Source organism: Sphaerodactylus townsendi, unplaced genomic scaffold, assembly GCF_021028975.2.
Source record: "Sphaerodactylus townsendi isolate TG3544 unplaced genomic scaffold, MPM_Stown_v2.3 scaffold_245, whole genome shotgun sequence".
Taxonomy (NCBI): Eukaryota; Metazoa; Chordata; class Lepidosauria; order Squamata; family Sphaerodactylidae; genus Sphaerodactylus; species Sphaerodactylus townsendi.
In genome coordinates, this window is record NW_025950413.1 from 1 (window position 1) to 14,705 (window position 14,705).

The 14,705-nt window shown below is 39.5% G+C and overlaps 2 protein-coding genes across 2 annotated transcripts; one reads left to right on the forward strand and one right to left on the reverse strand.

Annotated features, from left to right (window-relative positions):
* Positions 1–180: 180 nt before the first annotated feature.
* LOC125425269 (genetic suppressor element 1-like) lies at positions 181–9,186 on the forward strand. The gene is made up of 5 exons (XM_048482868.1): positions 181–315; positions 1,144–1,518; positions 2,986–3,246; positions 4,504–4,600; positions 4,782–9,186. The coding sequence occupies exons 1-4, from the start codon at positions 183–185 to the stop codon at positions 4,566–4,568; spliced, it is 834 nt and encodes a 277-aa protein (XP_048338825.1). The 5' UTR covers positions 181–182; the 3' UTR covers positions 4,569–4,600; positions 4,782–9,186.
* Positions 9,187–9,604: 418 nt separating this feature from the next.
* On the reverse strand, positions 9,605–13,236 carry GINS2 (GINS complex subunit 2). The gene is made up of 4 exons (XM_048482869.1): positions 13,092–13,236; positions 12,700–12,799; positions 12,059–12,185; positions 9,605–11,174 (listed from the first exon to the last, which is right to left on the reverse strand). The coding sequence occupies exons 1-4, from the start codon at positions 13,099–13,101 to the stop codon at positions 11,049–11,051; spliced, it is 363 nt and encodes a 120-aa protein (XP_048338826.1). The 5' UTR covers positions 13,102–13,236; the 3' UTR covers positions 9,605–11,048.
* Positions 13,237–14,705: the final 1,469 nt, after the last annotated feature.

Genomic DNA, 14,705 nt, shown 5'->3' on the forward strand with positions numbered 1-14,705 from the left:
GGGGGGCGGGGGGGACACAGAACTAGGTAGGCATAGGAACCAGGCAGCACATCCACATCCAGCATGGTTGTTCTGTGGCAGAGGAATATAAAACCCTATTTCTGTGGAACAGAGAATAGTCTTGGACAAACACCTATTTATTTTAGTTCCTCGTTATTTTCCCATCAAGTGACAGCTGACTTATGGTTTCTGCTTCCCGTCACACAGATAAAGAGAAACTGGTAGAGATGCTTCATGCCATGAAACAAAAAAGTGCCTCAACAGCAGTGACCGTGAAAAGCTCACCACGAGACAGTCCTACCATTGTCCAGGCTGGTAAGTGGCCATGGAAAGCAGTTGCATGAAAGCAAGAAGTGGATGGTCTTAGGGCTGCTTATGGCTGAAAGAAACCCCCTGGTGGACTTGGTTGACACCTCACTAGTGTAAAGCAGAACAGACTGGAGATGTTCAAATGTTGTGTGGTGTTAGAGTTGTCCTTCTTAGTCTGCCAAACCACAACATTATGACCGCTCATTTTGCAGAAATGGTCAAAAATAACGCCCCCTGTACCTTATATTATTATTATTTATTCAATTTGGTATACCGCCCCATCCCCGGAGGGCTCTGTGCCAGTACTTGCAAGTGCAGAGGGACCATGGTATGCAAATGCCTGTGCTGCTCTGGTAGCAATTAACTGGGGGATTCCACCTTTTAAAGCTGCTTTTATGGTCTTATGCTGGTTTGAGCACAATTCTAGATATTCTTTCGGGCTGTTGGATGTTGTTTTATGCTGTTTTTACATTTTATATTAATATTGGACATTCTTATGTTGAAGTAGGTCTTTGGAAAGGCACCATATATATTGTAATAGGCATTTAGGGGCATTTAAGAGGGTTTGGGGACATGTTCTTTGATTTCAGAAAACCGTAATTCTTCCATGTTTATGTATTCCCCATCTCAACTAAGTTTCTGTTGTATTGCCTTCTGTTAATGAATCAACATAAACTCAATGGAATGCCACAGAGTAACTGGATTTATTTTTCCAAATATTGTGTTTAGTCATGTATTTCTCAAAAAAAAGGGGGGGTGCATTTACACCAGAAAGCACTGCTGTATTAGCTCTCCATTATTCCAACTAATGTTGTTTGTTTTTCATTGCCAAAGAGCCACAAGTGCAGCAAACTGCTGTGGAAACAGATAAACCAGTTGGCGTTGCTGCTGCTTCTCTGCCAGAGACTCAGAAGACAGCTGAGCCCAGCAGAATAGAACAGCTGAGACCACATGAGCTTCAAAGGGCCAAGGAGACTATTCCTGTCTCAGTTGAGAAGCCCAAGTTGAGTGATGGGCGCACAGCCAAGAAAAGCCTGAGCATCCTGAACTACGTCCGGGGGCCTCTGCCCAAAGACATTCCTGTGCCACTGTCGCACAGTATGAATGGGAAGAACAAGCCATGGGAGCCCTTTATAGCTGAGGAGTTTGCACATCAGTTCCATGAGTCTGTATTGCAGTCTACACAGAAAGCACTGCAAAAACACAAAGGTAATGGGAAAGGGGAAGTAGTGACATCATAGCATTGTGCTGGGCGACTGAGTGGGAAGGAAATTCACAAGACTTCAAATGATTTAGAGCCTAGTTTTGATCTCCAAAGGAAGACGTACCTCTGCTGGCAGAAGTTCGTTTCCACATGCTTAAACTCTAGCTTTGTATGTGCAAAGGTTGTCCTGAGGCCTACCACCTTCAATTTGTGTATGCAGAGCGGAAGACAAAGAAACCAACTCAGCGAATTTGTGATTGCAGATGGAAGTTTTTGAACTTTCCATTTTTCACTGCTCTCTGCAACTTAAGTTGCTTCAAATATACATTCGATAATTTGTTCAGTCAACAATGGTTTCAGTGCATTCAAGAGAAAAGGGAAACATGTTTTTGTCTTTTTATTTAAACTTGGAAAGTACCTCTGTGGAAAAACCAATATTCACTTAGCTGGTGTTAGTTTAGCTTCCTAACAGAAATATAGCATGCCTACCTAAATAAACTGTTATGATCATTGCATCAAATGCCACATATTGCTAGAGTAGTTTCAACAATTTTCAGTGGAAGGTAAGAAATGATAGCTTCATGAAATACACTGAAAAGCTCATTAATTTAATTGAGCAGGAGTGCAGAATATAAAATTACTAGGGTGTACTTGGCAGCTGCCAGTGAGAAACATAATAAAAAAATTAAGTCCACCAATAGAAGCAACTGAAGGTATGGTCCGTAAATGTTTTCACTGACTAGCTCCAAGAGAGATAGTAAAATCCTCAGAAAGTGGCTCTTGTGTTGAACAAGGAGCATTCATCTTCCTGATGTATCTTTTATTTGAAATAAAACATTCTGTAGAAATTGTTAGAAGTGCCAATGTCTTTTTAGGTAAATCTGTTTTGAAAGAAGTGATGTTGAATTTGTTGAGCACTTGATTTGAGGTTGACTAGCTGGGGTCTGAGACTCCTGTCTGCATCGGCCTTTTTCTTTGACCTTCACAGATTCTGTTTCTTCATCTTCTTGATTACTCATTTATTTCCTCTTCATGTTCTGTACTTCCCATGAGTTCTTTCCCATCATTTTTGTTTTTTTGCTATAAGTGACTCTTAACTCCACTCAACATTAGATGCCTTTTGAAACCTGCTTTATCTTCATTAGCCTGTTATGGGAGCTGGTTGTTACTTTTTAAATTAACGTCACTTTGGGTTTTTTTTTCATACCCAAGCAGTCCATTGAAGGATGTAGAAACTTTGTTTGTAGGGAACACAGGCAGAACAGTGCTCTTGCAGTCTTCCTGTTTTTTGGCTTTCTAGAGGTACCTGATTAACACTTTGTGAACAGGATGCTGGATTAGATGGGCCTTTGGTCTGACCCAGCTTGGTTCTTCTTACATAGGTGTCAAGCTAGCCACTGTCAGATATAGTAATAATAATCATTGGAGGCACATAATATGTCTATGTTTTTCTCTTCCATGTTCACTTCTAGGTAATGCAATGGCGCACACTGCAGAACATAACCACAAAGTTGATGCCTCCATTCATTATAACATTCCGGAGCTGCAGACCTCAACCTGGATCTCTCCACCACAACAGAATGGCCAGAAAGATTCCCAGCATAAGGGGTTCATCCCACAACATGACAAAGTCTCTGATTCTGAGGAAGAGGAGGAGGAAGAGGAAGACTACTCTAGACCCAAATGGCAGGGGATTGAAGCCATCTTTGAAGCCTACCAGGAGCATATAGAAGGTAAGCTAAAGTGATGTAAGGGATCCTTGTCACTGTATTGCAGTTTAAGCTTTTTTCAGTAATAAAAAGAAAAATGTAAGCAGGTAGTCTAAGCTTAAAAGTCTTTAGCAGATACTTAAACGGCCTTTCAAAACCTTTGCTCTGGATTGCACTGTTCTGGATTGCACTGTTAATATTGAACTTTCGGCATCAGGCCAAAATGTTTTTTACTCAAGTTTTTAACTGACAGATTCCATCTTTTCCAGCTGTTTTTATGGTCTGCTTCTAGATTGAGGACTGTTCATATTCGATTGCTGGAAATTGTTTCTTTTATGTCCCCAGATTGATGATTTTATTTACTAGTTTTAGTTCTTACATTGTTGGTTTTGTGATTTATTGTATAACTTTTATATGGTGGGCTGCCTCAAGGAGGTCTCTGGAAAGGCTTTATATAAAATATGTCTCATTCTGGTCATAACTATATAATAAAGAAGAAAGTGTGGAGAAACAAATTAACAAAGAGATTGAATAATAAAAGAAAGTTTGATCAGATTCTTTCCCAACTCAAGCCCATTTGCACTTCCTCTGTTGCCACCCTGCCCAGAGGCAAGTTACTCAATGGCCAGCCTGCAAATATCACCTTAATTTCCTTACAGTAGAATTGCTCCATGTTGATTTCCTCTGCCTCCATCTTGGCAGAATATAAACTCGTGATTTTTATATTCTGAAAGTTTAACTGCATCTCAGATCCTTATAAAAAAAGCATTAAAAGGTCCTTTAGAAAACTGAAGCAGTTAGCAACATCAGAAGAGATTCAGAGGTGTCTTTCCATAAACATGTGCTGAAGACAGAAAGTTACCATCCTTTTTTATTCCACTTGAGAAAGCGAGTTAGATTCTTGGAAAGGTTATTCAGGAATTATACTGTTTAGTGTTCAAGGAGCTACAAGACTCCAGTCTGAATTCCTCAGTATGTTTCTTCCCTTGAAATGCATCTTGCCCAGTTACTTCCCCACACTGATATAGAATGCAAAATGAGAGATGGCAGATCTCCAAGACATCTCTTATTTACTGTGTTTTAAAATGCACATAAAGTTTGTTTTAGAATGCACATAAAATGCACATATTATTCTACTTCAACAGTAGCTTAATTTTCATATTTACATTTTACATACACGGGGTTCTGCAGAACACTATAGCAAGGGTTTTTTTCTTCCAGGAAATTTCCTTGTTCAAGAGATACTTACCTGCACATCTAAAAGTCTTGTTTTGTTTTCAGAGCAAAACCTGGAACGGCAAGTGCTTCAAACTCAGTGCAGACGCTTGGAGGCTCAGCTTTTCTAGTCTCAACCCTGACAACAAGAACGGTTAATGCATACCTGTGTGGTAAAAGTGTTGATTAGCATTTACATACATTCCAGTTTCCCATAGCAAAATAAAAGGCCTCTTGGCCCAATGGATTTCAGTTCTTGTACCACAGTTTTCATTTCATTATGGGACTGGTTATTGAAACACCCTTGCTAATGCATCAGATTTTTAAAAATGTCTTTTCTCCTGCACAGGAACTAAGGAATCAGAAGCAGAAGATTGTCTCCGAAAGGGAACGACTTCAGGCCGAACTAGATCACTTGAGAAAGTGCCTTGCGTTGCCTGCAATGCAGTGGTCTAGAAGTTATTTCAAGGGGTATCCCAGGTGACACTCCCTTGCACTAGGCCGAACCTATAGTATAGAAATAATAATCTATTTTATTACCTGGAATATTTAATATTTTTCACTGGGAGGTTTGAAGCTTAAAAAGAGAAAGAGAATGTGCCATGCATGAAGCAAAGGACTTATGGGATCCAGGAAAAAATCCACACCCTTCTCTTGACTTCAATGCAACTGATTTTTGTAATTCTACAATTAATCCAATTAGAAGAACTTTAGTTTTGGTTCAATTTAAAAGTTTTATTTTCCCTCTGTTTTCCTTCCTCCTGCCTTTTTAAAAATATTGTTTTAAAATTCAGAGTATCCACCAATGACACTAATATCCACTTCCCATTCAAGGGACTGGGATCATTTCCATACATATGTTCTTTTTGTTGCCATACTAGCACAATTGCTATTTTGGGGGATCTGTCCATTTAGTTGTGCTGAAATATGCTGTTTCTCAACCCAAGAGGAAACCAGGTACACATCAATTTTTAAAAGAGAATGAACTGGATATTTTGGATACAGAAATAAATATCTGCAGAGTAATGGGCCCAGCAGAGGAAAAATGCAGCTTCCAAACTTGACTTCCCATGCATCCATCAGCTTTCTGCTGGAAATGCACTTCACTTGAAAAATAAAGTGAATAAATAAACCTGAAGGTACATTTTTATTACTGGGGAGGGATGTGTACAGAACAGTGATCTACATACAATACACACAAATTATGTACCCCAGTGGGTTGGATTTTCATACAAAGATTTTGCAATTAAAGTTAAGAGGTGCTTCAGCCTTGTACTGTGTATATATTTAAAAAAAGTTTTGTATGTTTTTATTACTTTAATTATTGTTATAAAAAGCTTGCCATTTTCAATATGTTTCTGCTTTTTGTTTTTTTGGCAAAAATAGCTTGCTTTTAGTGTTTGTACTGCTGCTGGTCAGGACATGAAACCGATATTGAAGTGTTTTTAAAAAGAATTTTAAAGAAAAAGCTTTTCACTGGGGCACGTGCTATCACTTTTAGATATTTTGCAATGTGTAGCACCAGAACTCTCTTGCTTGAAGACCAGGGATTTCTTTCTTTCTCTCCCACTCCCTACCTTTACTCTCCTCCACGAAGCCCTTAGAACACTGAATGTTAGATGATCAGCTGATGTTGAAATGAGTTCAATCTGAGAATCCTAACATTTTAGGCAACAAAATGGTCAGAGCCCGTGAGCTTTACAGAAAAGTTACACCCTTCTAAGTCGACTGAAAAAAAATGGGCTTAGAAGGGCGTAATTCTTTTTAGGGTGCCACTGCTAGTGAAGGATTGATATTTTTTCATTGTACCAATACAACTTGCAATCACGCAACAAGCTGTGTCAGTTTTCTAAAAGTTCCACAGAATTAGCGAAATCCAGACAAAACAGCAAATGGGGGGAAAACCCTCTGAAATTTGTGCCTATAACTATCAGTGACTTTTCACAAATGCACACCTAGGAGCACAGTCTCTTTAGTGTGATTCAGTTTTGCATTAATACAGCACATATGCTATGATGTGACTGTATAGTAAAAGACTCCACGGATTTTCCCACTTCATTGGCACCTGGTGTCCGCAATACATAGAGAAGACCCAAACTGTTGGTCCTGTCACCATGGTCGCATTAATCATATGCATACCCTTGCAGCGCGGGATTACAGGTGCTAAAGCATGTTCAATTATAATGGGGGCCTAAGCACTGTACTTACCTAGTTCTGTGTTCTTGAGTCAAGCAGGTGAATTGGAGTACACATAAAGGCTATATGTGCCTTTTGAGAAGGCATTTCTTGCAATCTCTGGATCTTGTAGCTATTTCCAACATTCAGTTTTCTGACTAGTTACCAAGAGTTGGGCTGGGTTAGTGCTTATCTCCCTCAGACCCCTTTTATGGAAAACATTGGTAGTGATTTTCCCCTCCAGTGAATAGTTTTGCTCCCTTCCCATTCATAAACTATCTAGTTGGTAGCAGTAGAACGCAGGGCCTCTTCACGAAGGTGAGATGGATCAGCTAGAACTGCTCCATGTGACAAATGATGTTTGGTCTGCAAAAATGCACCATAAAAGCTCAAAGGCCTAGTTCTCACTTCAGTTCTTAGGTGGACAATAGGTATGACTCTACCAAGACTCTGTGAAGGGTAGAGACACATAATGTTTGTCTCATTTTAAAAATAAATTTTAAAAGTGTTTTTTTAAGGGTCAAGCACCAAATTGTATGTGCATATGATCTGGACACTTCCAAGCGGAATGCATTTACAAAGTGAGAATTAATCCTTGCTGTTTGTGTAGCATTTTCCCCTCTGTCTTAATTGCTCATGCCCTCCCCTGACAGTTTACACAGGCAGATGTACCTTAGCAGTAGCAAGTTTTTTTTTGAGAATAGGAGACCATGAGAAGATTGAGAATTTACCAGTTTATAGTCAAAGTTCATTTTTGTTCTTTTAAAAGTTATTATAGTAGCTAATGAGCATTGCTTTCAGTCTGTTACTGTTACTTTTTTGTTCCCCTGAATGCTTACAATGGTCAATCTGCCGTGGCCAGATGCAAATAATAGAACTTCTGTGCTTTTCACAGTTACACAGAAGTGGTAATTGCAACAGGTGCAGCTTTTCTCTCATTGTGATAAAGTGCACCTCCCAAAAATTTCCTCTTAAGAACAATGGGTGAGAAGTACTGAATCCCTGGGTTCTTCCTAAAGACAGTATATCTATTACACCAAGGAACGACAAGTGGAGCAAATTTGGAGACTTGTATTAGAGAATCTTATTCCTGGATGCAGCAAGAAAAAAACTGGAGTGTTTTCACTTAGCCAAGCAATCTTTTGAACATCTGAACCAGCCATCTCCCATAACAGTATTCTGAACATCTTTACCTGCTGCACTAAGACAATCGGCTCTAATAGAGCATGAAAGAAAAAAGGGAAAGCCACTCATTTTCCCCCCTCACTGACAATAGCTATTGTCGCTCATTAGCCTAGATAACAAAGCTCTCAATATTGATTATTGATTCCAATCTATTCCACAAAGATGTTTTACCATAAGGCAGAAAAGAAACCTAAATTTATTTTATAGCCCACTACGTAGCTCAGCTGGAAAATATATCAGGGACACTGAGAAGCATTCAAACTTAAATGAGGGACCACAGCAAAACTTGCTTTGCAGTGGTTAATCTGGCTTCGGGGGGGAGGGGGGGGCTGGTTTGTTTGTTTTTTTAGTAGGAAGCTCTTTCGCAATGTATTTACAAGTAGTTAACTATGGCAGCAGCTCCAAACAGTAGCTAGCATATCAAAAGGACTACAGCACTGGTAATATGGGAAGGTCCAATGCCTTTGAAAAGAGATGCCCACAATTCTTTAGAAATGGGTGAAGAGAACATCAGGTGTCTCTAAATTTACTGACCAAATAGCTTAATACCCAGTTTTACAACTTAAGTGTTTTTCACACACCTCATCATACAGTTTAGCGTGGTTGGGTTTCTTTCAAGTCAGCATGGATCACAGCTTTTGTTTTTAATTTTGCCAATGGTAGGGATGGGGAAGAGGAATATGGGTGTATGAACAAGGAGGCCATTAAACCCATTATCCAAATAATAATAATTGCACTATGCATAGCTATTCTTACAAATTAGTTATGTGGGGTAGACTTTCTGGGAAGATGTTCTCAAAACCTTGACTCTGTTTTTGCAATTAAGAGACACATGAAATCCACCAGAAAAAATATGCACTTGAATTCATCCAAATTTGATGAAGTTCAGTTTTCAGGCAATGATACATAAATTGCTAGATGATTCAGAACACGTTTGAAATAATTATTTCTCCTTCATGTGATGCAAACGCATTAAATCTGAGTTTAGGTGGTATTGGTAGGAAATCACATTATTGTCCCTCCCACTGTCCTTGAAATGTTATCTTCCCCTCTGATAATGGAATACCTTCCCTTCCATTCCACCAAGTCTTGCCCCACTGCTTAAATTCTCAAACTACCACGTTTGGTCTCCTTTGCCTCCAGGGCCATGCCGCTTGGTTGTTTGTATGTAATGTGCAGAATTTCTAAAGCCAGAGCATGAGGGGACAGCAGGAGGCTAAAGCCACACCTGCTGGGGCAGTTTAGATGCTGTGAGACAAACCTGTTCTAAGTGTACTTGTTTGAAATGTAATGTAATATATTATTTGTTGAATGTAGTAATTAGGTATTTATGAATATATTGCTGTAATTTCTGACAACATCCAAAAATAAAATGTTCCTAAATCATGACAAAGATTATTTTCCCAGGCCCAGTGGTGGATAAAGTTCCCCAGATGCAGCATAAATTCAAAACTTTGCTTAAGAGACCTGTGTAAGACATATATCAAACCTCGGCAGCACAAAGATCACTTCTTGTACACAGCTTTATAGCCATCCTTATACTATACTAGAGGTCACTTTTACCTCCTGTTATAATGGCAAAGCTAGACACTTGCAGAAACCCGGCAAACAGAGCATTTACAACTAAAACGAGATATGGTGTGATTGTTTTCTATCTTAAATGCCCGCACCTAGGGTGGGGGTATAAAATATGAATAAATTTGTAAAACTAAGTCATACTGCTTCACATTTTAGCTTTTAGGAATTAGAGTAATCTTCAGATGTAATGTAGCAAAACATGAAGAATAGTGAGAGGGAGAACAGATGGGACAATGTATTAAAATGTTTATATAAAATTGACTGCAACAGTGACCTACAAATTATAGAGACCCTGAGTCCTCATATACGGCTATGGCACCTTAGGTGTATTGTTTTCATCCTAAACCTCTTCCTTTCAGTCAATTCACAACGCAACATACAAAATACAAGTTCATCTTGTAATGGCAGACCAATAACAAACACATACATAATGCACAGCAACTAAGAAAAAAACTTTTAAAAGGTTAAAAATGTAATGAGCTGAAATTACTCTGCAAACAATCAACTCTTGATAAACAAAGATCATTAAAGAGGAATTCAGTGGCACCTCAGCAAATAACAACATTTATTAAAATATGCTTTTATGAGCCAGAGCCGACAGTACCTTGAACTTAATTTTGTTTTGAAATGTTTTTAATCTGAAATGTTCCCTAGATAGCCAGTAGAGGTCAGGATGTCATAACCTAAATGTCTCGCTCTCTAGTGGCATATAAAAGAAGCCCCCACTTCCTTTTTCATTTCCTCTTTCAATCTAATTACCTTTTATGGAATGTGTACACCACACAGGTAGCAGCATTTACTATATGATTAATAGCCTGAGCATCATCAGCAAGTGTATATCTATGTGATTAATAATGAATAGATCCTGACTGTGGTTTTGGTACATCTGCAATATGGTTTCCATATCAGAGCTGAAAGCAGACTGCGAGCCAAAGTGATGTGCCTTGCCTTTGTGGCTCCACTTCCTACAGAATACATGCTTATTTTCACTCATCCCCCATACAGTTGTGCACTTCACCAGCTACTGTCAAGGAAACCACAGACAGTCCTTTATCTCTAAGGACAGTTGACAAATAGACTCCAGCAAGCGCTATCACAGTGGAAGCACCATGCCCCGCTGGAGTGATGGGTTAGCAGTTACATGTCATTCTTCAGGCAGGCCTTCACGGGTGCTGTGCAGCCAGGTGTTTAAAATAGTCTCATTCTGCCATCTCTCCCAGATGCATCAGAATATAAAGGTCCCACTGAGGTACTGGATCCTTGGAATAAGGGACTGATTTGTTTTCTTCATCTTGTTTTGGACTGATAGTAAAATAACCCAGCGAGGAAGCAAGACTGCAGCAAAAAGCTGCAGCCAATTCATCTTGGAATGACAGCCAAATGGGAGCCTAGCATGCCTTTGGGTGAGACCAGCTGTTTGTAAAAGATTTTAATGCAGCACCACAAATGCTGAGGAAGCACATCCTCTAAACCACTGACAGGCTGGATCTAGCTATACCATTACAGCCTTACACATCCCCACAAGCTGACACCATTAAGGATGGAATAACGTGGAAATCTTCTCTAACATTCTTGGTTTCAAAATACCCTTCTAGCATTAAAAGAGGTGGCTTCTGTAAGATTCAGAAACATGCCCAAATGCCTGGCCTCCATTTCACAGAGAATTTCAGCTGTCAAAAGTCCTGGGACTGGGTATTCTCTCCGGGCTGGAGATTTGTACGCAGCTTGTACATGTGATCTAAAGCTTGAGTAAGGAAAGCCCCAGTGGTGTTGATCTCCATCAGAGTCAGATTATCCAGCTTATAAAAGAGAACAGATATTACAAGACAATATTGCCAAAGTTTATAAAGCTGTGATTACACTGAGCATAACAGAATATGGTAGCATGCTTCAGATTTCAAGCTTAAAAGTTTTTTGATCAGATAGCTGAATGGCAAGAGCTTAATAACAATAAATTCAAAGGGATGAGAAGTGATTTAAATTCTGTATACGACAACAGGTAGGTGTTTAATATCATTAATTTCAATCTGTATTTCCAGTTCCTAAGACATGTCCCACATATACTATATACTATCCAGTCCTCTTGATGTATTCCATTCAGGCTTTCTGTTCACAGAATGGACATTTTGCATTCCTCAATATTCCACTAATAACCAGACTGCAGCCAAAGTCCAGGCTAACATAAAAAGAATATATTGTGTTTAAACTACTGCAGAACCACAACCATTCCAACCAGATAGCAGCTGTAGAGCAATGCCCATATTAGAGATTACAAACACGTACAATATTCTATTGCTAGAGAAGATATGCATATACTTCTTTTTACACAAAAGTGGCAGTGTACAAATAGTCTTGCACACAAAAGTTTGCCTCACACATTTGGGCTTACTTATTACTTCTTATGTGTACATATTACTTCTTATGTCACTTATCCATTAATCCCCAATGCATGAACATGTGGCAAAATCAATACATATCTCTTCAAAAGTGACATATTGTCTACACTCAATTCATGAGCATAGCTTTGTAACACCATACCTGTAGCGCACAGCTGTGTCAACAATGCTGAAATTAGATCATAAAAGAAATGACTGCAGTCCATTTTATTGTAATTAGACTGTGCTCACCCACCCTCACCTGACTACCTCAATAAATCCATCACATTATCACAGATTTCTCTTACCCTGGCGTGGGCTTCCTGCTGTCTGACAAAGCTATCCGCAGACAACCGGAGTTTTGCTATTCGAGAATCCCATGTATCCTTAACCAATGTTCGGATTTCATCAGCCTTTGGAATATTATCTACAGCACTAGAGGAGAAAGAGCCAATGACCACATCATCAATTCAATGTAGAAAATCCATGATTAAGAAATATTAAAATAGTAAATCCCTGATGTATGCTACATTGCTCCCATTCTAACAAGCAAGAGGACTATTCTTCATATCTCAAGTTGTAGCACATGTTCTGCTGGTTAGCCAATTAATCAGAATAATGTTCTCTCATAATATTTAACTATTTAATTCTGCATCCCACTAATCTGAAATCACTGAATGCTACAGGTAAGATGAACGCCAATATACCACAACAGAAGACAGCCATCATGCTAATTAGTGGAAATCCCTAAATCAAATCTAATCCAGCACCCAATTTTTTTCTTTGTTGGCATTGTCAGAATTTATCTACCAAAACCCTTTTTTAAAAACAGGGTTTTGCCTTCTAGAAGCTTATGAGCTAATACATTCATTGTTTTTTAAGGTACCACAAGACACTGTATTAGTAAGAGTAACTAATCTTCATTCAGTACAATAAGAGACATACTAACTAGTTTAGCAATAGCTTGGTTAATTCCATATAGTAAGGGCTTGGCATCGGGGTGAAAGTATCTTCTTTCCGTTCCTGGTCCCGGATTTGTTCCAACTTTTCTAGAAGGCAAGTAGAAAGTAGCATATTTTTAAAAGGCAATTTTAATGTCAAAAGGCAATTTTTAAAGTCAACTCCTTCCTTGCTTGCAATAATCTGTTATAATTTTTCCAAATGGATTTCAATGTTTTACAATAACAGTTGACTAATTCAACCATAAGGGTCAAATCTGATTATGAAAATATATTTTTGTTATTCTAACAGTTAGCTCCAAATAACCCAGCAATTGCAAAAGAAGCAGGGGCCCAGAGCCTACCACCAGAAGTCTTGGCAAAAGATGTCAGTAGTCCTTACCCACAGCCATCCATTCTGGAGCTATCAGTCGACACTTCTGTCTCTGTCTCAGGTTGATAGCCAGCCACAGAGGAACTTGCACAGGCAGTCCAGGGTTAAAGGGACCCAAGTCACCCTAAGACATACATTTGAAACGTAAAGACAAAAGCATGAGAAAAGTCACAACCATTTTTTTCCAAACCTCCCTTTTAAAAATTAAGCTCCTTGCTTTTTTTCCCCCCTGTAGATGTAACAGCGAATTTTTAAGAAGTATCTTTGTATTTGCTTTGTGCATTTCTCTGGTGTTGGTGAATGCAGGATTGTTGGGGGCGGGAGAGAAAAATGCCAGAAATGCATCAGGAGTCAGATGGGAAAACCTCCAGGAAGCTCAATAGCAAATCTGAGTTTCCTTCTGCCAAATATGCACAATGCCATGCAATGCTGCCTATCACTCAGGAATTCTTCACATTTATAAACAATAAATGTGCAAAATGAAACATGAATGTGTTCAGAGCCCCATATAAAGACACAAGGGAAGAGCCACCAACAACTCTGTTTAGCTTTTTTTTTTTAAGCACACAGGATGAAAACAAGAAAAGGTTTTGGAGCAGGATTCACTTTTTTAAAAGTTTGAGGAACCCTTGCTTTAACTGGCAATGCTGGGCACAGATTTTATGCTTGGAAGAAACGCACTCCACCTAGCTCCTTCTCAATTCCAGAAGGGCTTTATACAACCAAGCGATGCAGAATGATTGTTTCAGATAAAAGCTTTCTGTAGAACTGAAGGAGAAATCTGTTTTGGAGTCACAGGAAAAAAGTTTCAGGTAGGAAACTCCATGGGATGCCATCAATGGACACAAGCACAGAGCAAAGTTTGTGTGAAGAGTGGAGAAGGATGTCAAATATAATGGTGGGGGAAAGAAAGCATTATTTAAAGCAGTGGTTCCCAAAGTGGGCAGTACTGCCCCGGGGAGGGGGATTACCTAGAAGGCACTATTTTATTTATTTTTCGATTTATATCCTGCCCTCCCGCAGAGGCGTAGCTCAAAGGGGACAGGGGTGCAACACACTGGGCACATGCCCCTGTGGGAGTGTGGCGAGGACATTCCGGGGGCAGGACGGGAGCAGAGGACGCACCAGTGCACCAGGCACTTTTCCTCCTTGCTATGCCTCTGCCCTCCCCCGTAGGGCTCAGGGCGGCAAACAACAGCATAAAACAATATAAAACATCAGCAATCATAAATTACCAATTATAAAACCAGAACAGAAACTGGTGGCAACGTCCTTCCCGCTCTGTATCCACGGGAGGTCAATAGCAATTCTGTGTTGCCTCTTTTTCTGTTATGGCCCATGTTGGAAAAATGATTGTACTTAAACAGCAAATAGGTGGCAGGGGGTGCTGAAGGTGGGCTCCTTCGATTGTGTGGTTTGCTTATTTACAATAGATCAAACTATGGAAAGATGCTGGCAAATCTGGTGGAAGCAATCAGAAATTTTTTTCTGACTGACATGCTGGGATCACTGGGTCAAGTTCATCTATTTGGTCAAACCGATTAAACTGAAAAGTTTCACTTAGATCAGGGGTAGGGAACCTGCGGCTCTCCAGATGTTCAGGAACTACAATTCCCATCAGCC